Source organism: Leuciscus leuciscus, assembly GCF_965113295.1.
Source record: "Leuciscus leuciscus genome assembly, chromosome: 1".
NCBI lineage: Eukaryota > Metazoa > Chordata > Actinopteri > Cypriniformes > Leuciscidae > Leuciscus > Leuciscus leuciscus.
In genome coordinates, this window is record NC_138725.1 from 32,628,890 (window position 1) to 32,654,166 (window position 25,277).

At 37.9% G+C, this 25,277-nt stretch overlaps 1 protein-coding gene across 1 annotated transcript in view; it reads right to left on the reverse strand.

Annotated features, from left to right (window-relative positions):
• Positions 1–493: 493 nt before the first annotated feature.
• Positions 494–25,277, reverse strand: part of LOC309495491 (uncharacterized protein) — a 30,145-nt gene continuing 5,361 nt past the window's right edge. Inside the window, 18 exon segments of the mRNA XM_082165298.1 lie at positions 494–1,134; positions 4,023–4,082; positions 4,188–4,341; positions 4,434–4,667; positions 4,775–4,870; positions 7,903–8,494; positions 14,653–15,193; positions 15,904–15,963; positions 16,092–16,242; positions 16,328–16,561; positions 16,878–16,973; positions 18,794–19,690; positions 20,031–20,091; positions 21,292–21,814; positions 22,087–22,146; positions 22,996–23,071; positions 23,278–23,352; positions 23,436–23,669. Coding sequence (XP_082021424.1) covers positions 596–1,134; positions 4,023–4,082; positions 4,188–4,341; positions 4,434–4,667; positions 4,775–4,870; positions 7,903–8,494; positions 14,653–15,193; positions 15,904–15,963; positions 16,092–16,242; positions 16,328–16,561; positions 16,878–16,973; positions 18,794–19,690; positions 20,031–20,091; positions 21,292–21,814; positions 22,087–22,146; positions 22,996–23,071; positions 23,278–23,352; positions 23,436–23,669 — 4,683 coding nt within the window. The 3' untranslated portion in view covers positions 494–595.

Below are 25,277 nucleotides of genomic sequence, written 5' to 3' on the forward strand. Positions count from 1 at the left end.
GGCTATTGTTACGTTTATTTTGGGGAAAAAGTTGCATGTAGCCTCTTTAAATGCAGATCTATGATCTATGTAATTATTCATTAACATAAAGACTCATATTGTATTACAGTGGATATAGGATGAAACTATCACATTAAAAGTGAGTTCTATATCGATCAATTAAACTCAATGTATTATTGATTTGCATTTGATTTCTGGACATCATAATGTTATTTTTTGTGCATTTGTTATTTTAACCTGTAATTCAGACCTTTTGCCAGGGTCGTGGCACTGCTCTCAATAAGGTCTAAAGCCTTGTATTAGCACCCCCGCCACCAAACACACACACACACACTCCTGACCCATTTTTTTCTCCACCCTGCACCCTTTCACAGTTCTCCACCCTGCACTGTGAAAGATTTAGTGTATTCGGTATAAAATGTGAAAAGTACAATAGTTTGTGTTATTAGTTTAGTCTGATTGTGTTTGTCTACACAACATTTTGTGAGTTAAATTAAGATAAGAACACTTTTTAATTGAGGAGTCAAAGAAATACAGATTTTCAAAGGGTTCAGTAGGGGATATGACAAAATAATTGGTAGAACCTCTGTATGATTTAATTGGTCAGACGACACAGTTTCACCCTTGAGTGTCTATCTAATCCAAACGCAGCGTAGAGCGGCTGGTTGAATGTGGCCTGGACTCTGTGGATGAGACTCATTGTGTCTGAGACGCTGTAGAAGGACAAAATCCCTGCGCCATGATCCACATACACTCCTATTCTACTGCTGGAGACTACAGGGAGAACAGTCTCAATGTTATTGTGACAGAATGAACAGAAAGTGGGAGTACAGTACAAACTACACGACTGATCATTAAACCCCACTATACTTTCAGGACCATTTCCCTTCCTGCTGATGGTCTTGCATGTCACTCCTATAACCACTCCTAATCTCCCATCTCCACTCCACTCCACCTCCCAGTAACAGCGTCCAGTCACACTCTCCACACACAACGCCTCGGCCCAATAATCAAATCTGTCTGGATGATCAGGATACGGCTGAATTGTGTCAGAGTAAGTGATCTCTGTGTTTCCCTCAGACAGACGGAGCCAATTATTCACTGAGTTTGGATCCAGAGTCAACAGACGGAAATCTGATGGAGATAAACACATAATCACTCATGACCCTTCCATCATTATTAGCACATTAACACACATAACACATAACATTCTTAATGGCCTGGCCCCACCACCTCTTAGTGAGTTTCTGAGTTTAAGATCGGAAAACAGTCGTCTCACTAGAGGTACATTTAGAAGGGACTGTGTTATTAATTTCAGGAAAACTGCTTTTAGTCAGTCTGCCTTCTCTATTAAAGCCTCAAAAGAATGGAATGACATCCCAACGTCAGTTAGAGAATTAAATAGTTATAATGGATTTCATTCTTCTTTTAAAACTTTGCTTTTTAGCATGCAAATATGTCAACATTAATTGAAATTTTTTTTTTTTTTTTTTTAAAGTTGATTTTGGTAATTGTAGGGTTTGTTGTATTTTGTTATATTGTGTTATGTTTTGATTAAATTGTTGTATTTGCATTGTATTTTTAGGTTGCCTATTGTACATCTGGCCTAGGACTGCAGATGAAAACTAGCCTTTTGGCGAACTCTGGCATATTTTGACTTGTCATGTTAATATGCAATGTCCTAATAATAATAAACTAAACAAAAAAAATAATTAAAAAAAATAACATTAGCTCATAACACATTAGCAGGATCTATTAGTTTTATAATACTAAAGTTGGACTTTTTTTAATGTCTCTCCGACTGGTAAAATCCCCAATGAAACCTCAATCCAAAAATAGTATTTATACTAATCATTTAACAGGTAACATGTATGTTATCACCTATAAACATAGTAATGTGTTACTTTCATTTATTCTTCCTGCAGGGTAAAAACAACCCCATTTACAAATATCTATTCATGATAAAAATGCTTTACTTGTGTTACAAGCATCAAATATGGTTCAATTTTCAGTAAATGTCTATTTATGTCCATCAACATTTTCTGTGAAAATGAATAGTTTAAGTAAAAATGATTCCTCTCCATCTTGATGACATGTCTTTTCAGTCATTTAAAAAATGAATAATAAAATGTGTTGATTCAGGGTTGCTGCACACTTTTTAAAGTCAAATATAAGGCTTTTTAAGACCTTTTTAAGACCTGAATAAATCAAAATTAATACCGTACATTAGGGGTGCACAATATTGACAAAAATATATCTCGATAGTTTCAAAGTTTTGTTGAAAATAATCAGATGATATTTTACTGATTGTGTTTTTGTACTGGTAGCATGGCTGGTATAGGCCTGTTGTTGACAGCAGACTCACGAAGATATTCATATTGTTCATATTCTATGCTGTGGTCAGTTCACAGCAGTGACAGAAATTTACATTTTTATTAAGGAACAATATTTTCCACCTTAAACTGATTTCTAGGGGCATTTTCACCTATATTTCTAAACATATTTAGAGGTATGCAAATACAGGGAAAACAAACAATATTGACAATATTGTGTCTAAAAAGTAACTCACAATGTTAACTTTATTGTTCATTTAAATGTTGTATAAAATAAATAGCACATATGCAGTTGTGCACAGGAAAACGGCACTCTTGCTCATGTGATATTCTAATATAACAACATAATATGATATAAATATAAGATAAAAACTCATTTGGGGACATACCTAAAACTGCACACATCACGCAGTGAAAGCACGAGAGACAAATGCGATGTCAGCTCGCAGTGCCTCGTACATAGTTAAAACAATGATTACAATATCATCATAGTTCATAGACAATATTGCACACTCCTAAACACATAAAGAATGAACTTACAATTGAACTGACATTTACTCATTTTCTTCTTCTCTCCTCCTTTCGCGTGCAGGAGACAGACGTAGGCTAATATGCTGCCTTAAATGACGCGAATTGTCACGTGAACAAGCAAATCCACAAAGATAGAATAATACAAAATAATAGGTACGCTAATTAGATAGTTTTAATTTGGAAAGCATTTAGATATGTCTAAGTCAAAGTGTCATCTGAGACCTTTCATTAGTAAAAATAAGACTAAAGGCCCGTACACACCGGGCCGAATTTCGCGCGCGATATTCGCCGACGTTTAACGCCTCGTGACTAAACAAAGGGCGCCAATGTGAGTGTGCACACCGACGCGAAAAACGCCACGCGTAAAAGCGTAATTTTTTTTTAAACGCCTCGGGTTCGTTTTTTTGGGTTTGACGCGCCGCGTCAAAAACTATCCTACCAATGAGATTGGCGCTTTTGCTCACGTGTCTGGAGCTTCTGAAGTTACAGTAAAACACAACTTGGGGGCGCTCAAACACAAAAAGGTCTTGCCGAGCACACATATGTAACAGCGAAGAAGATATACGCCAAGTAGCGTCTCTGCCGGGAAGGAATGACGAGGAAGATGCAAGGCAAGATGAATGTAGAGCTGCTGGTCTCGTTGGTGTCGGAATAAAGAACTATATGACAAACGCGACAGCGACTACAAAAATCTTGTTAAAAGAGAACTGTTATGGAGTGGTATTGCAGAGTATAGACTGTTATGGAGTGGTATTGCAGAGTATAGACTGTTATGGAGTGGTATTGTATTTCTGTTTTACATTAAGCGCCATCTAATGTCAGGGAATGAATTTGCATGTTCACTCGGCTCATCGTCAGCGAAAAACGCTTGGGTGTGAACACAAAAAACGCGTTGAAAAACGCTGGCGAATAACGCGCGCCGATATTCGTCCCGGTGTGTACGGGCCTTAAGACTTTTAATGGCCTTTAATTAAGACTAATTTAAGACTTAAGACTTTTGAAGGATCCGTGGGGACCCTGTGATTGTTTTTATTATTGATTTTATAATTCGTTTGTTGTAGCCCATGCAATGTAGCACAAAAAGTAAAAGAGGCCATTAACTAGTCATTATTATGTTCATAGTAACTTATGTCATAACTTATGTTCATAGTAACTCACATTGCAGAAACTCTTCTCTGGTCTGATATTCAGGGGCGCCAAAATCCTGGAGGGATTTCACTATGGAAACAAAACACATCTGCAGTTTAATTCTCATTGAGAATGTATATGCATGTACAGTATATATATGATGCTGAACTCATTTCTGAGAATAGATTTCTTTACCTATTTTATATGACTTATCTATAGTCTCTCTGCCGAACTGCAGAAGTTTGTCTCTGAGTTGAGAGACTGATTTCACTATGTTGTCGAAAGACAGATGAGAACTGATACTGAAGCCATCTGTAGATCCAGAGAGATATACAAGAGACGGCAAACTCTACAGACACAAAAACAAAAACTCCCTGTAATTACAGAAGCTTGTGTTTTTGAATTACAGAAGTCCTCAGTGTTTGAGAATATCTCTGTTACCTGGAGGAAATGAACATGATCGTGTGTGTGTGAAAGCTTCTTCAGCTCAGCGTCTCTCCTCCTCAGATCATCGATCTCCTGCTTCAGTCGCTCCAGCCGTTCTTCAGCTCGACTCACTGCAGATCTTTCCTGATCTCTGATCAGCTGCGTCACCTCAGAGCGGCGTATCTCAATGGAGCTGATGAGCTCAGTGAAGATCCTCTCACTGTCCTCCACTGCCGTCTGTGCAGAGCGCTGTTACACACACACACACACACACATCACACAGTGATCTAGTAGCGCTCCAGCACTGGAGGAAAGTCCAAACTGAGACTCAAACTTCTCTTCTTCTCCAAACTCACCTTATGAGACGCCACAGCCTCTATCAGCGCCTGAAGATCTTTCTCTCTCTGCTGGATTCTCGTCTGGATGTTTCTCTGTGTTTCTTCAAAATGACTCTGCAGAAAACAAAAATATGATTAAATTTACACTACCAATAAAATGTTTGGGGTCAGTAAGATTTTTTAATCTTTTTAAAAAAAGAAGTCTCTTATGCTCACTAAGGCTGCATTAATTTGATAAAAAATTTAGTAAAAACAGCAATATTGTGAACAGTGTTGGGTGTCGTTCATTACTAAGTAATTAAATACTCTAATTTAATTATTTTTCCCTTGGAAAAAGGGATTACTCTTAATTTTTTTGTAATTTAATTATTGACTTTTGATGTAATTGCATTAAATACGGTATAGAACAATTCTATATATAACAATAGTGGATTTAACATCAACATTTAACGTCTATTGTTAAAATGTATGTTTTTATGTAACCTTCTCCCTTTAAATGCTTTGGTCAGTTCAAGAATTATTTATGCAATTTTATTTGAAAGAATTAAGAGAGCGGTATCATGTCTATCCTGTATTGTTTAATTGGTCCAGATTGATATAATTACACTTGAAATAATAATTACACTGTTGAAGATGTAAATAATTCATTAGCAACTTCCCAGCGGGCACCTTGATGTCAATTTAACATCACTGATTGTGCTTTATAAACACACAATTATAGCAGTCAGAGAATTTTTTTTTTTATTAAAGAGTCAAGGGTCAAGAGCACAACTAAAGTAAATGCTAACCACCATCATGGTGACTTTAAAATGCAAAATATGATTTCTTTAAACCGGAAATGAAAATAAAGTAAATCTGGTTTGTTTTAAGTGAAGCTGGTAATAAGTGTACGGCCATGCATTTCACCTTTTGGTTTGGTTTATTCCAACCAGAATTCAACGCCTGACGTCAAACAAACATTGGATTTAGACGTCAACCCGACTTTCATTTTCAACCAAAATCCAATGACTGACCAACGTTGTAGTCTATATCCTGTGCCTGCTGGGATCAACATCATGACATCTTGATGGCAAATAAATGTTGAATTGACATCAAAATAACAACAAAATGACATCAGCAGAGGTCAAAATATTGACACTTTGACGTCAATATGACTTTCATTTTTGACCCATTTCGTGACGTCATTTTGACATCAATGTTGCCCGCTGCGTTACCCAACAGTGATTGTGAAATATTATTACCAATAACAGTTTTCTATTTTCTGTCAAAACACAAATAATGAAGTTAGCTTCTCTGATCGAGAGATTCAGTAGGGAGTATAGGGTTCCATAGACTAGTCGCCTTGTCGACTTTAATGCTCTGCCATGACGCTTTTAATCTTGATGTCGACTAGTCTTAGATCATGTGATTTTGAAACTAACAACATAAATAACAAGGCCTTCGGACTGTTCTGACTTCGTGTGCTATATTTAAGGTTTTTGTAAAAAAAAAAAAAAAAACCTTTTTAAAGTCCTAAACTAAACTAAACTCCTGAAAAAAATCTCAGAGATTTACATTTTCTGTAATACTAATGCGGTCCTATAGAGGCCAAAGGATAAGAAATCTTTGAAGTCTGCTTTTACACTCAGTTTCCATCTGTTAATATGACAAAATAAATGCATACTCCGAGCGCTCCACAATTTATGTTTGTTTATACCATCTGAATGCTCAATATTGAACGTTGAAATGCATGTTTAACACAGTTTATTGCTTAAAAACTGGAAAGTTCCAGCATATATTCCTTTCTGTTTTTGAAGTAAGCTCTTCACAAGGCGACACGAGTTCAAGCCTCAGCTCCAGGTTCAGGCTTCTCAAGCCAACATCAAAATTTGTTCACAAACTTTAGCCTCTACTAGTTGCAAATTGTGGCATGTTGCAAAGTATTTCCATTTATCGCATTTTTATAATGACGTCACCAGCGTCGACGTCAACGTCGACATGACTTTAATCACATAACAGTTGACTTAAAAAAGGAAGTTGTTTAACCCATTGTTGCGGCAAACCGCCCGTCACCCCGCATTTCCTCATTAGTACCAGGTGAAGGATAATCTGCAATCCACTGTGCGTCCCAGGCCGGATAAGGAAACGCACCGTTGCTATTGTTTGTGTGCACTGGGAGCTGACGCTACGGCAGAGAGCAGCGCTGGCTCGAGTATTAGAGCTTGATGTCTGATTTAATCACTGTGCGGGATCGGGTACTCACTAAAGAACTCTGAAGGGACAGCCGGTAAGCTCTGAAGCTCTGCTGGTTTAAGAAATTAACTTTGTCATGCTTGCTAGTTGCTGTTATCAGCGTGTGAAAATAGCATTTAATGACGCTCTGTAAATCACACCATGTTCTTAAGTAGTGTATTTTAACTTACAGGTGTTTATTGGTGTAGTCAGTGTATTAAAATACGCCTATTCGTATATGTATATGTTTATGCTTTTTTTAACATTTAGAATTTGTTAACATTTAATTTACTTGGTTTACCTTATTTGATTGGTTTAATTTGGTAACTCACGATTTGGGCAGTTGTTTAAATACTTCAAATAATATGAAATACTGCTTAAAACACATTTTATATTAATAGAAATAAAAACTTAGGTGATTCAACTATAATTGAATATAGATTGTTTAATTATTAAAATAGCAATTCATAAATATGGTTAAAAGCAGAAGTAATTTCATAGCCTTTATGGTTAAAATTAAAAATACAAATCTGTAAAAGCTATTAAATGCATTTAGTTTGTACTTTAAATGTAAAATAAATGATGTATGTAATTTATTGTCATTGGGCTGTATAATACCTACCAGCTTTAATTGAATGTGTAGTATTTACCAACTCAGACCTATGTGCAAGAATTAAAATTAAGTCATGGTAAACCTGCCAATTTATGCACTTTATTGGATTTGCTGGGGATTAACATTGTATGTATGTTTATTTGTTTAAAGGTTTTTCACTACGTGAATGCTATAATAAATAAATGGATGGAAATAAGTCACAAGGCCTAATCATTGAGTGGAATCCAGTTTACAACTTCAAATAGTGAGAACCTATCTTCTTCGAGTGTGGGAAAGCGCACAGTTAGAAAAAACACTTGACACCCATAGTGGGAAGCAGTACCTGTTCCTCTGTCCTCACTGCTGCAGTTGATACAGTGTCATGATTTTTGTGTTCATCCACCAAACACAGCATACAGATACACCGCTGGTCGGTACGGCAGTAAATCTCCAGCATTTTACCATGTTGAGGGCAGATCATCTCCTGCAGTCGTCCAGTGGCGTCCATCAGATTGTGTCCTTTACCTCTGAAGAGACTCTCATGCTGTTCAAGGTGATTTTGACAGTAAGAGCTTCGACATTCCAGACACGACTTCACTGCTTTCTGTTTATTTCCAGTGCAGGAGTCGCACTGCACATCTCCAGATCCAGTGTGAGGAACCGCAGGAGTAGCAAGAGCAGCAGATTGGAGTCTCGTCTTCAGTTTCTCCACCATTTCAGCAAACACCACATTCTTACCTAAAACAGGTCTTGGTGTGAAGGTCTGGTTGCATAAAGGACATTTGCAGATTCTCTCCTGATCCCAGTAGTCTGAGATGCAGCTCATACAGTAACTGTGTCCACAGGGAATCGTCACTGGATCATTCAGGAGATCCAGACACACTGAACAGCAGAACTGATCCTGATCCACTGAAATATTGGCTTCTGCCATTTCACTGTATAAACACACACAGAGAGAGAGAGAGAGAGAGAGAGAGAGAGAGAGAGAGAGAGAGAGAGAGAGAGAGAGAGAGAGAGAGAGAGAGAGAGAGAGAGAGAGAGAGAGAGAGAGAGAGAGAGAGAGAGAGAGAGCAGTTCATTAGTTTACTGTGGTCCTTTCATGAGTTCGCCTGCCAATCCAGTCTTAAAGGGTGCTTGATAATGATTTCACTAACTTTAGTTAGTGTGTAATGTTGCTGTTTGAGCATAAACAACATCTGCAAAGTTACGACGCTCAAAGTTCAAAGCAAAGGGAGATATTTTACTTTACAGAAATCACTTTTTAAGGACTAGGCCAACAACAAACGGCTGGTAGGGATTATAATGAACTTCTTCACAGGTTAGTGACATCACAAACCTTAATTTACATAAACCCCGCGCCGGGAATGCGATTTATAGAATATCATGACAGAATATGCTAATCAATGACTAGAAGACAACTACACATAAGCTACATAAATTCATCAACTAACCATTCAGAAATGTCCCGTTGCACTCTACATGTTGTCACTTCATCTGGAGTCTCTCCATTTTTGTCTGACTCCAGTTTGAACATAAAAGGCTAAAAGTTTTTGAAATTTTCAGTGTGTGTCTGCGTGAGGTAAGCTGCTAACACACTCTTGAAGCTCCGCCCTCTTTGCGGGAGCAGCAGCTCATTTGCATTTAAAGGAACACCCTCAAAAAGTGACAATTTTATGTGGACATTACATGTTGGTAACATTTATCAATCTAAGACCTCTTTAAAAACTCTGAATGGTCTGTAATTTGTTTCACACACAACCATTAAAATATGATAATTCTTCTGTTTATGATCATTTTAAATCAGTAGCGTAGCCAGAAAAGAGACTCTGGGTGTGCATCTGAAAATCTGGGTGTGCCACTTTTATTGTCAGATTACTGTGCAAAATTATTAACCATAACCATATAACCATAAAACTAAATCAAATATAACTATACATTACACTCAGGATCGCCAATAATTTAGTCATAACATAGTGCCTGAAAAAATTATCTGTTTATATGCGCGGTAAACATCTCTCGGGAGCTGCTGGGGTCACCGTCAGCTGCTGTTTGCTGTTTGGTTGGCAGTCCGAATGTCGGCAGATATTTTTTTAACGAAAATAATTTAAACTGTAAATTACATTTGAACATTTTGAGCGTTATGGCACCATATATTGGATTCTTATTTCTGTGCCCCTGAGAGTATGATTTAGAAAGTTCAGTGACGTCACAGAACTGCCAGTCCAGATTCAAACTGCTTTCGCTCGTTGGCTGGCGCTGAGCCAGAGAGACGGACGCGCTCAGCGCTTGTCATCATATCAAAACTAATATGCAGTGTTTTCAACCACATAATGTTTATTTTATGTTTCAGACATTTAAATACACATAAGTACTAGTAAAACAATACATTTGTAGTTTGTAAAATACACAGTGATGTCTATGGAAGCAGCTGAAACAATCTATTCAAATGTAATTTGCCGACATGTTTTATTCATATGTCAGACACACATAGCGGAACTATAAAGTTTACTCTATTCTTCTCCCAGTTCAACAGTCACTTACTTTCATGTATTTCGGGAGAAACTGTGGAGTTCAGGTGCTGTAACGTTAAATCCGGCTGACAGGACTCTGAACTGCAGCGCTCATCTCGTTATAGATCAAGATCATTTATAAAGGTTTTTAAACGAAGAATCGGAATATCAGATAGTTGACATGGTAAGCAAGTTTGTGAATATTTTTAATAAAAAAGGAAAAACGAATAGCGATACGTCTGTTAGTTATTGTGGCTGCGGTGTGTCACGTGACAATCATGACGCGTCGCCATGGAAACAAGGGGTCAGTTTTTAACTTGCGCGTGAAAGGGTTGATTTAAAAATATATATATTCTAAATAAACAACAATAGCCCAAGTTAAGTAAAACATTTTTTATTGAGACTATAAAAAATTATTCTGCATCCATTTTTAGGTGTGCCAGCTGCCACTGTGGGTGGCACCGGCACACCCTGGCACACCCGTGGCTACGCCCCTGTTTTAAATCAAACATGGATGCCACGTTTTAGCTTTAATTATTCAAGTAGCCTAGTAATACAAATGTAATGTTTCTTAATTTCTTAATAGCCTACTGATATCCAGAAAATGTTAACAAGACATATTCTTTTAAATTCTTAAAAACGTTGGTGTTGTTGTCAGATGAAATTGATCCAGGAAAAGAAAACGACGTTCTGCCCTATACCGAAAGAGCACAGGCGCGTGAGGTCTGAGCAAAAGTAAAAGCTGTGACATGAAAAGTTTATTTTCACACAAAAAAACAAACAAACATAATTTGCCACATTTTGCATCTGCAGAAAGTCATAACAGCTGTGAATTCAATTCGCATGTGATTTGACTCTTTCATTCAAACTCTGCACTTCACCAGTGCGCTCTGTAGATTCGCAAAACCGAAACTAAACACAGCTGAAACAAACATTCATAAAAACTTCTAAAATACCTTTGAAATCACCACGAGTTCTGCGTCTTTGATTTCTGGAGATTATTCTTTGAAATGCTGAAATGATCCGTCGATCGATTTAAAGATGTGGTGTTTTCTGTCGTCGATGAACATGTGTGAACAAATCGGACTCTTCCTACTTCCCGTAGTGTCACATGATCTATCTACACCAAATTAAGTCACAGAATTCTTCTATTTATACAAACATAACCAAAACACGATGACAGTATGGCTATACGCTTTATTTTAACTTGTTGATATTATTACATAGGCCTACATTTCTTACAGATGAACTTACAGAGATAACTTATAACAAAAAAAAATCATATAAACTCGGCTTTCCTCGGAAACGGGCTTTCATATGCATTTAAAAAAAGCATCATCTTAACTTTACCCTAATGAACTAGGCTATGTTGAACAATAATCATGATCAAAACTGAATCTCTAATCCAGATATGGAACAGCTTTGAGGATAAACAGAAACAATATAAATATTTCATTGATGAGGGACTCATTAGAATCTGATCAAATCTCATCGAGCTGATTAAACTGTGATGCAATTTCATATTTTCAGTCGATCTCTTTCCACTTAATATAGTCTAAACTACTACAACATAATATTTCATGCAAAATATAAAAATAACAGAGCAAGAAAAGAAACAGAATTGGCATTAAATGAGTGAAACCAAAATAAATTTCAAAAATTGGGTTTTGAAAATGTTTAATATTACATTAATTCAAAATTCTGTTTTAGTCATTTCTGTGCAATTTGGTGCAGAGATTCTGAGTCAATTTAGGCAATAATCAGACAAAATTTTAAGGAGGAATATACAGTTAAAAAAAAAAAAAAGGTGACTACTGTAGTATTCTTAATGTAAGAATGTATTGTGATCAGCATAAGTAAACAAATTATATATTATTTTGTGTCTAGGCCATTGTATTCAAAAGTTATCTAAAGAATATACATTGTAGAATTGCTGCTACGGAGTTTGTCCTAAAGAACCCAAAATTGTTCATTGGTCTAATACCACCTCTATCAGGGTGCCAAATTTAATAATGTTTCTACATACAATTTATAGGACTGCCATAATCTCACATTCAGGAAGAGTTTGGTACATTGAACACTATATAGTGTATATTATAGGTTGGAGTAATTAAAAATCATGCCCTTTTACAAAGTCTTGATTTTGTTTTGGAGCTCTAGTAAAGGTTTTCATAATTGATTGTAAAAAAAAAACAAACAAAAAAAAACAAACAACATGTTCATTTTTTTGTTTTACATATTTTGCGTTATTGCATCACCTAGTCTGTCTCATGAAAATATCACAATACAAATGACAGAATCAAACCTTTGAAATACTTCTTTAAGCTTTAAAGACAGTCAGGCAGCTGCATTTCTTCTTTTACAGGTTCAACAGAGAGTGAAGATGAACTGAGGATTGTGCTTCTGGGAAAACAGTTGGGAAAAGTTCAACAGGACACACATCTTAGAAGAGATGTGTTTAAGGCAGAATTATCTCACCAGTCAATTACTAAAGAGACTCGGAGAGAAACATCTGAAATCAATGGGCGACGCATTACTGTGATCGACACTCCAGGACTGTTTGATATTGAACTCACTAATAAAGAGATCCAGAGAGGAATCAGCAACTGCATCTCCATGATCCTGCCTGGACCGCATGCGTTTCTCCTATTGATTCCACTGGGACGATTCACTAAAGAAGAACAAAAATCAGTGAAGATCTACTGGAGAAGATAGACGAGATGGTGAAAGCAAACGGAGGGAGTTTCTCGCACGCTGCGGTTTCCAAGTGTACTTTGCATTTGATACTTGTGTTTCAGATCGTTAAAATAGGGCCTCTAGTCTTTTTCACCGCAACTTCAAAGGAAGCAAGACAATGTTGTGGAAATGAGTGCTGGATACCTGAGGTCAAACTTTTTACCTTTTATTCAGAGGGAATGATTGATTGTTTTCCATGTCAGTTTTCTTGAAAAGGGGCTTGACTTGTCAAACAGTGGTGGAATTTTCTGGACCTCGGTGATTAACTTCTCCACAATGTCGTCTGCCATTTTAAATGCGAGAGCCCTTAAATTAGAATAGATTCTGATTGGCTGTCAGTGTTTTATCGTTCAACAGCAGGAACAAAATCCTTCTGAAAGTGATCCCAACTATATCGTTTCTCGTTATCGTTATAGCTGTGGTGTGAACTCTGCTATTCTTTAATATGAGAACGATTTTTAGAACTATATCTTTATCGTTATCGTTATCGTTATCGTTATTGTTATCGTTATCATTATCATCCTGAACGGGCCTTAATGGTGATGTGACTACAGTGGTTTAACCTCAATTTTATGAAGTGACCCGAGTGCCAAAAAACCCCACTATTTACCATTTTATTCACAAAATAATAATCTCCAACGAGCATTCAACACATGCGTGTTGTGTTAACGCAAGAGCATGCGTTATTGCATGAACATGCATAATCCATGAATTATGAATAATTTACTGCCATTGTGAGAGTAAAATGAATCATGTAATCAATAAAAAGTATTTAGTCTGATTACTAGTATTTTAAAATGTCATATAATCTAATTACAAGAACTTATTTTTTGGAATCTGACATTTTCAATTTTGTAATGTCTCTCAGCCCTCTCTCTAAAGTCTTTAAATCTCTCTCTCTCTCTCTCTCTCTCTCTCTCTCTCTCTCTCTCTCTCTCTCAGAAATCACTTACTGCACCTTTAATTAAATTCTGATAATTCCTACTGTTTCATACTGATAATCCATAACATTTCTAATAACATTAATTAATAATTTTTATAATGCAGGAGAGCAGTTGTGCTCGATATATGGGATATATAGCTGATAGCGCCTCCTGGTGGTGAAGAAGAAGATCTGCGTTGGAATGTAAACAACACATCTGTCTTGGTTTTATTTTCCTTTATTCATTTGTCAATCATTTGGACTGCAGGTAATGAGGTATATTATTTTCAAACATAAATTCAAAGTAATCTAAAATAAAATAATTTAATTAAATTTTTTTAACCAAACAACATATAAAATATACATGTCTTTCAATAACCCAACAAATATTTGAAAGTTACTTTCAACAAACGTTGGCAAAAAGTAATCAAGAATTTCATCAAATTCCACCAAAAGACTGAATTAATTAGATTCACATGTATACGATGTATACATTTTTAGATTAATAAGATGCTATCATATCTGAGATCTTTAGAATTCCAGCTGTTAATTTATTAATTAGAAAACAAGAGAATCAATATCATCTCATCGTTGCTGATTTATCATGGTGCTTAATACATGTGATATGGCAATATTTTTTTGAATAATCTATTTATCATTTACATTATTTTGGCAAATTTACACTGCAACGGTGGCACAAGAGCGCTTCTGAAGTGGCATTTAGGTGTCTTTACACTAACATTATTGCTGCTCAGAGGTGCCATAAATGCATTTACACAGCAATTCCAACCGCTCTTTGATTCTGGTGGCTGAGGTGGGTCTGAGCGGGCACAATTTTATCTGGCTTTTATGCGGCATTACATCTTTACACAGAATTTTGAGCAGGCACAGAGCAGCCTTAACTCGGCTGTGTAGGATCTGAACTTAATTGTGTACAGATGCTTTTAGATGACTCAGTTTTGCGATTGAGCGGACACCTAATCCAAACCCCGGACAGAGTGGCTGAGTGAATGTGGTCTGGACTCTGTGGATGAGACTCATTGTGTCAGAGATGCTGTAGAAGGACAAAATCCCTGCGCTGTGATCCACATACACTCCTACTCTACTGCTGGACACTACAGGGAGATCAGAGTTTATGTTGTTGTGCCTAAATGAGCATCTCGAAGGAGAAGAGAACAATATCCAGGATTGATCATTACATCCAAATGCACAGTCCAAACTCTGTCCCTTCCTGCTGATGCTCTTATATGCCCCTGTTATATACACACCTTCACTACCGCTGTACTCGACCTCCCAATAACAGCGTCCACACACACCCTCTGTGCACAACGCCTGAGCGTAATCAAACCGCTCTGGATGATCAGGATAACTGTAGTATGTGTTGGTGTAAGTGATCACTGTGTTGTCCTCAGACAGGAAGAAACATGGATGCACTGTGTTTGGATCCAGAGTGAACTGATGGAAATCTGATGAATACAAACACATAGGCATCTTAATAATAAAGTATAACTTTTAGCATTAACATAACTTTACAGAAGTTATTGGTAGACATATAATAAATAAAGATGTAGTAGAAAGTTGAAGCGTCACTCATTAGGGGGTATTTTAGAAGCATAGATAAAACCAAACCCAGTTCAATTGCAACCATTGGTTCTGGAGAACTGGTTTGAAATCATTTATATTCACTCCAGATTGGAGTTTACGTGCTTTCGCAATGAATATGCTATTCAAAATTTAGCTGTAGTCCGAAACTACAGATACCATAGAAACACATGTAAAGCGGTTGGTGTTTTTAAACTTGCAGGTTTCATAACATAAGCAGTTAAAGAACTGGTGACATTTGGTGCGATTGACCTGGATGGGAGTGAGGTTTAAAGGGGGTGAGTGAAACGGATGTAGGTCAGTAAGAGCTGCACATGTAAACCTCACTCCCCTGGCTTCGAGAGACGTGCTAGCGACTGGCGCTAGTGGCTGCTGTCTTTAGCGTCCTAGCTAGCGTGTCCGCTTCCCATGCCAGAGACCCTAGTTCGAATCCAGTTTGGAGCGTGTAGAGTAAGACCGGTTACATTTGGTTATCACTCCAATGAACTGGTTACGGAACACCCCCCTGTTGAGATCATCAAGTTTAATTACTATAGAAAAGTCTTAGTGTTTGTGTGTTTTCATAGTAACTCACATTGTAGAAACTCCTCTCTGGTCTGATAGTCAGGAGACTGAATGACCTGGATGGTTTTCACTATGGACACCAAAACACATCTGCACTTTAATTCTCATATCAAGAGGAAATTCAACCTATATATACTTTTTTATATTCAGTTAATGATGGTAAGTTCACTTTTGAGATGTTTCTCTCTTTTTTTTTACCTGCTCCAAATATTTGTTCTGTCTCCTCACTGCAGAACTGCTGCAGTTTGTCTCTGAGTTGAGAGATAGATTTCACTACATCATCAAAAAGCAGATGAGAACCACCAGTGATGCCGTCTGTTAATCCAGGAACAGAGACAGACGACATACTCTACAGACACAAAGACAAAAACACAAACTCGCTGTAATTCCAGAAGCTTGTTAAAAACCTCAGTGTTTGAGAAGATCTCTGTTACCTGGAGGAAACGAACATGATTCTGTGTCTGTGAAAGCTTCTTCAGCTCAGCGTCTCTCCTCCTCAGATCATCGATCTCCTGCTTCAGTCGCTCCAGCCGTTCTTCAGCTCGACTCACTGCAGATCTTTCCTGATCTCTGATCAGCTGCGTCACCTCAGAGCAACGCCTCTCAATGGAGCGGATGAGCTCAGTGAAGATCCTCTCACTGTCCTCCACTGCCGTCTGTGCAGAGCGCTGTTATAGAACACACATTAAAATCATGGGCTCCTTGCTGACTGATTGGAGTAGAATCCTAAAGAAATATTTCACCCAAATGCACATTCTGTCATCATTTACTTATCTTAACAAAGATGTTTGGTTGAATGTCTAAGCTTGTGCAATAAATTCTAAAGTCATATGGTTTTGAGTGAAGAACCGCCTGATATTTAAGTCACTATTCACTGAAAAGCTTTTGAGTTGCATCCACTTTTGTTGTATTGAAAAGAGCTTAGAGTGAATAAATCATGACAAGATTTTCTGTCCTTTTTCATCTTACAGCATGTGTTCTCACCTTATGAGACACCACAGCCTCTTTCAGCTCCTGAAGATCTTTCTCTCTGTTCTGGATTTTCCGATTCATTTTCTTCTTCATCTCCTCCAAGTGTGTCTGTAGGAAAAATAAAAACTGATAAACCAGAGAAAAAGTTTTCTGGTTTTCTCATGTGGGATGCAACTTCTGTGTTAGTGGAAGTTGGTGTAATTATAAACCTAACAACTCTTATGTTTTAGATTACTTCCAAACCTACTTTTCCTACATTCTTGTGAACAATTTATCCAACAGACCCACATGGTCAAGGAAAGGATAAAACAAGATTGAAACTGTTGCTCTGTCTCTTTGATGCTCTGGCTCTCTTCTTCTCTGGGTCCCTTTCTTGGGGGCTCTCTTCTCATTCTTGGGGCTCTCTCCTTCTGCCTCCTCTTCTCTCTCTCTCTCTCTCTCTCTCTCTCTCTCTCTCTCTCTCTCTCTCTCTCTCTGGTAACATTTTAAATGCAGGGTAAGATTAATGGTATAAGTTATCATCATCTCATACATCTATTTTGTAACTATTTAAGTGTAACCATAACCATATTTTGTCATTAAACATTTTCAATTACAACTAATGTTTGATTTGGTATTGACTTTGAAGTGCTACATATTGCAATACAATATCGTCACTATCTATAGCAACGCTCTCCCACAAATATTAAGCTATTGTAACTGTGCTTATTTCCGTCGTTGGTATAAGTGGCAGTGGGTGGAATAGACAAGAAATGTGCAGTTTTCTACCATCTTGCTAATAACGTTTCTTTAGTCATTCTGCAGTTCTTGCAGCTTGAACCAGTGCAGGAATTCCACCCTTACAACAGGACACAATAAATTTACTTTGTGCTGTGTGTTGAGTGATTACGGCTGGACGTGCCTCTTGGATCTTCTGCCTCTCGCTGATGAGCGCCGCCTGCATCTCGTCCTCAACCACCACCAATGTGCAGCATCCACCTGGATGATGCAACGGCAGCCATATTGCGCCAGACTGACCACCACACACCAGCTTATTGGTGGAGTATATATAGGGATGATTAGGAGGCCATGATGGATAGAGACCACTGGGCAAATTTGGGATTTTTTGTGACCACAGAGAGTCAGGACCTAAGTTTAACGTCTCATCCAAAGGATGATAGTTCTGGCTTCTACTGATGCTTCTTCGGGCCCATAGGTGCCATCAGGCCTTGACCACAGCCTGCTATGTCTTCACTCTCCCAACAGAGTCAGACTGTAATTTCTTCATTCCAACTCGGAAGAAAACTGCAACTTTACTATAACTGAATGGGCAACCATCAACTCTTCCTACTTCCTCCCTTCTCCTGGTTACTCTGCGTGGCCTCTCCGGCCCAGGGCCGGTTGGCCACAATCTGCACTCGAGCCATGTGCTCATGGAGAGAGAAAACTTTCAACCTGAACAGTCTCAAACAAACCATGCAAGTTCATCAACATTTCATCATTCAACGCAGTTGAAACCGTTTGAAACTCATGGAACCTTCCTTCTTCAGGAAGTTCACGAAATGCTTTCACTGAAAAAGCCATGCAAGTATACATTTAATGAGGTGCTCTGAAAATAATAAGCTGATGGTTCTTTTCATAGTTAAATGGAGCTTTTCCAAATTTTATTTACTGCTTCCGGTTTCATTTTTTCATTCCAAACCTCGGAAATTAACATTTCTATTAATTAACTAATAATCAATATTGAGTGCTCACAAGATGAACTGATTAATTGGTTGTAATGTTAATGTAGCTACATCAAGTTAATCCGATTAACTGATCCAAATATTCATAATTCATCATAAGTTATGAATAATTATTAATATTTTCCTTATGAGCTAATTTGCTACATATCTAAAATGACAACACCAAGCTTAACTGTAAACACTACCAATTATTTCTGTTCATACCTGTTTCTCTGTCCTCGCTGCTGCAATTGATACAGTGTCATGATTTTTGTGTTCATCCACCAAACACAGCATACAGATACACCGCTGGTCCGTACGGCAGTAAATCTCCAGCATTTTACCATGTCGAGGGCAGATCATCTCCTGCAGTCGTCCAGTGGCATCCATCAGATTGTGTCCTTTACCTCTGAAGAGACTCTCATGCTGTTCAAGGTGAATTTGACAGTAAGAGCTTCGACACTCCAGACACGACTTCACTGCTTTCTGTTTATTTCCAGTGCAGGAGTCGCACTGCACATCTCCAGATCCAGTGTTAGGATGACGGCGAGGAGGAACAGGAGGAAGAACAGGAGCAGCAGATTGGAGACTCGTCATCTTGAGTTTCTCCACCATTTCAGCGATCACCACATTCTTACCTAAAACTGGTCTTGGCGTGTAGGTTTTCCTACACTGAGGACAGCTGTAGATTCTTTTCCGATCCTCCAGATTCCAGCAATCTGTGATGCAGTCCATGCAGTAACTGTGTCCACAGGGAATCGTCACTGGATCCTTCAGGAGATCCAGACACACTGAACAGCTGAACTGATACTGATCCACTGAAATATTGGCATCTGCCATTTCACCGTATGAACACGCAGACAGAGAGACAATACGCACTGAGCTTGACAGTCCAGTACCTTCTTTGATTATATACTTAAACAGGTTTTTCTGCAGGGCGTGACTTACAGTAACTTGTTCATTTCCGTGTTTTTTTTTATGACTAAGCTGTTTTGGATGCCACAGTTGTGTAAACTGAAAAATGCTGAAATACCCTGAACTGAATATGATTGAACTCTTTGTATACTTATTTCTGTCCTTTAATAGTACTAGCATCAGTGCCCCCCAAAAATACAAATCATGTTAAATCACAATATCATAACTGGATCATGTTTGAGACTGCAGCAAATGTGAGAGGGACTCACTGATGTCCAATAGATTGACTTACAGGTTTTAAAGGACAGTATGCTTGAATACAAATAATAAAAATATCAACATAGCATTCTCATACTGAAGGTTTAAAAATTATATATAAAATACAGAAGTGTGACACCAACGCAAACAAGCCTTCTACTGCAACAGAGGAGCAAAAGATCTTAGACCTCTCCAGAAAGGAGAACAGGTAAGAGTTCAACTGGACATGAAACACAGATCGTACTGGACACCATCAAAAGTGTTAAGAATTGCCAATAACAGATCATACACAGTCAAGCTGGAAAATGGAACTGTTGTAAGGAGAAATAGGAAACATCTCAGGACTGTGCCTGGAGGACCACAGAGAGCAGACACACAAAACAAGAGTGTCAAGATGGAACAGTCTAATCAGAAGATCCATCGGGATGAGGGACATTCACAGACAGTACCAGAGACACACACACGCACACAACATTCAGATAACAGCAACAGTGTTGTGACAACCAAATGTGCCAGAATAGTCAAGAGACCAACACACTTGAAAGATTTTGTTTAAATCTGTTTAATTGTTATTGTGACACAGAAGAGTTACTTTGAGTATATGGTGTTATATTGTTGTTTTATGGTTTATTTTGTTTTTAGTTTATTGCATACAGTGACCACAGTGCCATATATATATATATATATATATATATATATATATATATATATATATAAAAATTATTAAAAAAAAGAAAGTAAGGATGTTACAATATGTTATATATTGTCAGAAGGATGTGACAGACCATGTATGGTTAAATGTGTATGTGACATCATTTGAGATGCGCGAACACATGAAGTAAAGTGGAAGCACTGAGAAACATGCGGTTGTGAGATTCTTTAATTTTGTAGAAAATAGAGTGATTGACAGAGTGAACCAAGCATATAATATGGTTATAAGTTATAGGTTATAAGTGACAGATCCAACACATTTATTTATATAATATACTCTAAATTATGATTGAATTTTGAAAGATTCAACTTTTCCAGCACAAACAATAACTATGTGGGGAAAATAGTAAGTAGTAAACTTCCAATTTTCAGTTGGGGTTTAGGAATGTAGTTGGATGAGATCTGAAAAGAATGTAGGGAGGGCACACAATGTTCCAGTAGGACGTAACATACTGTAATGTGTTACTGTTGCCAGACAACACGTCTCTCTTGGGTTTTCTTTTGCTATTTATTGATAAATCTTTTGGAGTGTCAGGTAAAGGGATAATTAAGACATAAATATCTTTCATTAACACGAAAATCAGATATGGAAGTTACTTTTGACAGTCATTGGCAAAAATGTCATCAAATCTTTTTGTTTCATCTAATTCCAACCAAATAATTCAATTACATTTTTTCAGCATTCCAACAAGGTACGAGTTATACGATTAATTTGCTAACCTGTTATCATATCTGAGATATCAGCTGTTGATTAAGTAATTAGAAAAGAAGTGACTATCATCTCACTGTTTCTGATTTAATCGTGGTGCTTATACATGTGATATGGCAGTATTAGTTACGTTAGACGACACAGTTTCAATGTTGTGTCATTTTGAACTCCAATCCCAGCATAGAGCGGCTGAGTGAATGTGGCCTGGACTCTGTGGATGAGACTCATTGTATCCGAGACACTAAAAAAGGACAAAATCCCTGCGCTGTGATCCACATACACTCCTATTCTACGGCTGGACACTACAGGGAGAACAGAGCGTGTGTTATCGTGTCTGAATGAGCAACTGGAGCTAGAGCAGTACAATCTCCAGGACTGATTATTATATCCAAATCTACTATCATTTCTCATTCCCTTCCTTTTGATGCTCTTATATGCCACTGCTATATGGACACCCTCACGACCGCTGTACTCGACCTCCCAGTAACAGCGTCCACTGAAACTCTCCCGACACAACGCCTGAGCGTGATCAAACCGGTCCTGATGGTCAGGATATCTGTGGTTTGTGCCGGTGTGAGTTATCACGGTGTTGCCCTCAAACAGATGGAGATGTTGATGCACTGTGTTTGGATCCAAAGTGAATGGAAGGAAATCTGATGAAAACAAACACATTTGCATCTAAATCGTGAAGAATGACAGTCATCATTGATAAAAAAAATTATAACCTTGCCATACTTCAACTTTGTTTTATTGATTTTGAACAAGAATTATAAATCGCTCCCAAAAACATAAGTCTGTATTTCCATGGTGAAATTTTAGCTATCCTAGGAGCTCACAAACATTAATTAATTTAATTAATTTACTCATGTTTTTGAACAATTAAGTTATCTAGTCTGTGTTTGTGTGTGTTTTCATAGTAACTCACACTGTAGAAACTCCTCTCTGGTCTGATATTCAGGAGACTGAATGACCTGGATGGTTTTCACTACGAACACCAAAACACATCTGCACTTTAATTCTCATGTCAAGAGCAAATTAGTCCTATTTATATTTAAAGCGTTTGTTCACTCAAAAAGGAAAATTGTGTCACTAATTACTCACCCTCATGTCGTTCAAAACCCTTAAGACTTTCGTTCATCTTCGGAACACAAATGAAGATATATTTTGATGAAATCTGAGAGTTTTCTGTCTCTCCATTGACAGCTACGCAACTACCACTTTCAAGGCCCAAAAAGGTAGTAAAGACATCATTAAAGTAACCCATGTGACTCCAGTGGTTTAACCTCAATTTTATGAAGCGACGCAAGTTCTTGTTGCAAAAAAATATAATTGACCACTTTATTTACAAAAATACTGATCTGAAACGCACATTCACATTAGCATCACAGCGCATGCGGGTTGTGTTGACGCGAGAGCAGATGTTGTGTGAACCCTCTTTAGATAATATTATTTTGAATATTACTTTAATTATAGCCCCTCACGGACGACTGCTGTCACATATAACAAAATACCAATAAAACTCAGGCCTGGCCTCTCTCGATCTCCACTGTCGTCGCTCCTCCTTTTATGCTTCTGCTCCTCCATGAGAGATACGAGACCGGTGTGTCTCACAGGTGTCGCTCATTATTAATCACGCCACCGGCCTCGTGCCGTTCTCCTACGGCCCTCAGCCTTGTCCTGCTCGCCACAATTATGTTTTTATTTGTGTTCCAAATATGAACGAAAGTCTTACGGTTTGGAATGACATGAGGGCGAGTAATTAATGACAGAATTTTCATTTTTGGGTGAACTAACCCTTTAATGAAAGAGAATAATCAAATCCATATAAAAGTACCTCTTCCAGATATCTTTTGTGTCTCCTCACTGCAGAACTGCTGCAGTTTGTCTCTGAGTTGAGAGACAGATTTCACTACACTGTTAGACCTTACCGGGTTTTTTTTACAGTAAAATACTGGCAACACTGTTGCCAGTAATTTACTGTTAATTGTACAGTTCTTTACTGTAATTCACAGTTCCTGTAGGCTAGTTTTGTTTTCTACGGTATATTACTGTTTTAATGGAAAATGGTATGATATTGTCAGAATTTGGCCTTTTTTTACAGCAAGGGCTAACAGTGTACATCATCAAAAGACAGATGAGAACTGATAGTGAAGCCGTCTGTTAATCCAGGAACAGAGACAGAAGACATACTCTACAGACACAAAGACAAAAACACAAACTACCTGTAATTCCATAAGCTTGATAAAGTCCTGTGTTTGAGAAGATCTCTGTTACCTGGAGGAAATGAACATGATCGTGTGTGTGTGAAAGCTTCTTCAGCTCAGCGTCTCTCCTCCTCAGATCATCGATCTCCTGCTTCAGTCGCTCCAGCCGTTCTTCAGCCCGACTCACTGCAGATCTTTCCTGATCTCTGATCAGTTCCTTCACCTCAGAGCGAAGTCTCTCAATGGAGCGGATGAGCTCAGTGAAGATCCTCTCACTGTCCTCCACTGCCGTCTGTGCAGAGCGCTGTTATAGAACACACATAAAGTTTATTACACGATAATAAAGTTTTGGAGATCAAGGCTTCCAAGGCAACATATGATCCCCTTTGATTTGTTCACCAAATGATTTGCTAACTCTTTTTCATCCAGTTACCTCTGCTCAGCTAGCTGATATTGTTTCCAAGGCTAAATGTTCCAGCTGTGAGTCTGATGTAATCCCAACTCGTCTTTTCTAGGAAGTGTTTAAAACCTTGAGCCCAGCTGTAACAACTATTATTAACAGTTCTCTAGCGAATGGAGTTGTACCTGCTAGTTTTAAACATGCTGTGGTTCACCCTCTGCTAAAGAAACCTCATCTTGAAACATCTTTTCTCAGCAATTTTAGACCTATCTCCAAACTGCTTTTTATTTCAAAGCTCAGAGAGAGTTGTATATTGTCAGTTGAATTCCAATATTTCAGATACTTTTCTCGATACTGGTTCGCACACGGTGCTTGACTTGTTGGATTTAAGCGCTGCTTTCGATACAATCGATCATGGTATCTTGTTACATCGTTGAAAAAGGTTGGGGGTTTTCAGGGTGTCTCCTTGCAGTGGTTGGCCTGTTACCTCAAAGACAGAACCTTCTCAGTGAGCATTGGGAAGTTTTCTTCTTCGTTGGTTTCCCTAATATGCGGTGTGCCCCAAGGGTCCATTCTAGGCCCTCTTCTCTTTTCACTCTATATGCTTCCATTGGGTGCCATTTTTAAGAAATATAGGATTTCCTAACATTGCTATGCTGACGATACACAGTTTTATCTACCAGCTAAAATCAAAAGTTCTTATCCTTTGGACATGCTCTGCGACTGTTTTGAGGAGATCAAATGTTTGATAATATTTTTTTGCAATTAAATGAAAGCAAAAACGAAATTTTTATTTTAGCCCCCCCCAGATCTTCATCTCTTTTTAATCTAGATTCTATTGCCACCAGTGTTCAGCCTCACATAAGGAATCTTGGAGTTACATTTGATTCGTCACAAAATTTTGAGAAACAAATCAAAACAGTGGTAAAGGGCAGTTTCTTTTATTTGAGATCGGTTGCGAAATTCGGTTTCTACCTCCGAAAGATTTGGAGACCGTAATCCACGCTCTCATAACATCACGTCTAGACTACTGTAATTCCCTTGCCTGCCTCAAACTGCAATCTCTTGCCTGCAAATTGTCCAAAATGCTGCAGCGACACTTCTTACTGGCACAAATAAGAAAGATCACATTTCTCCCATTTTAGCGACTTTACATCGGCTTCCTGTAAAGTTCAGAATTGACTTTAAAATTCATTGTTTATGTGTACAAGGCTCTATCTGGTGTTGCACCAAAATACATTTGTGACCTTCTGATTCCTTACTCTCCCCAAAGAACACTTAGGTCTTGTAATCAGCTTCTCTTAACTGTCCGTTTTCACTGTAAAACTAAGGGTGGTCAAGCCTTCTCTTCTGCAGCACCTTAACTTTGGAACAGTTTGCCCTTAAATGTGAGGTCTGCTACTACTCTAGACAGTTTTAAATCGGCTCTTAAATCTTATTTGTTCTCTCTGGTTTATGATTAGATTAGATTAGTTACACTGTTAGACCTTACCGGTTTTTTTTACAGTAAAA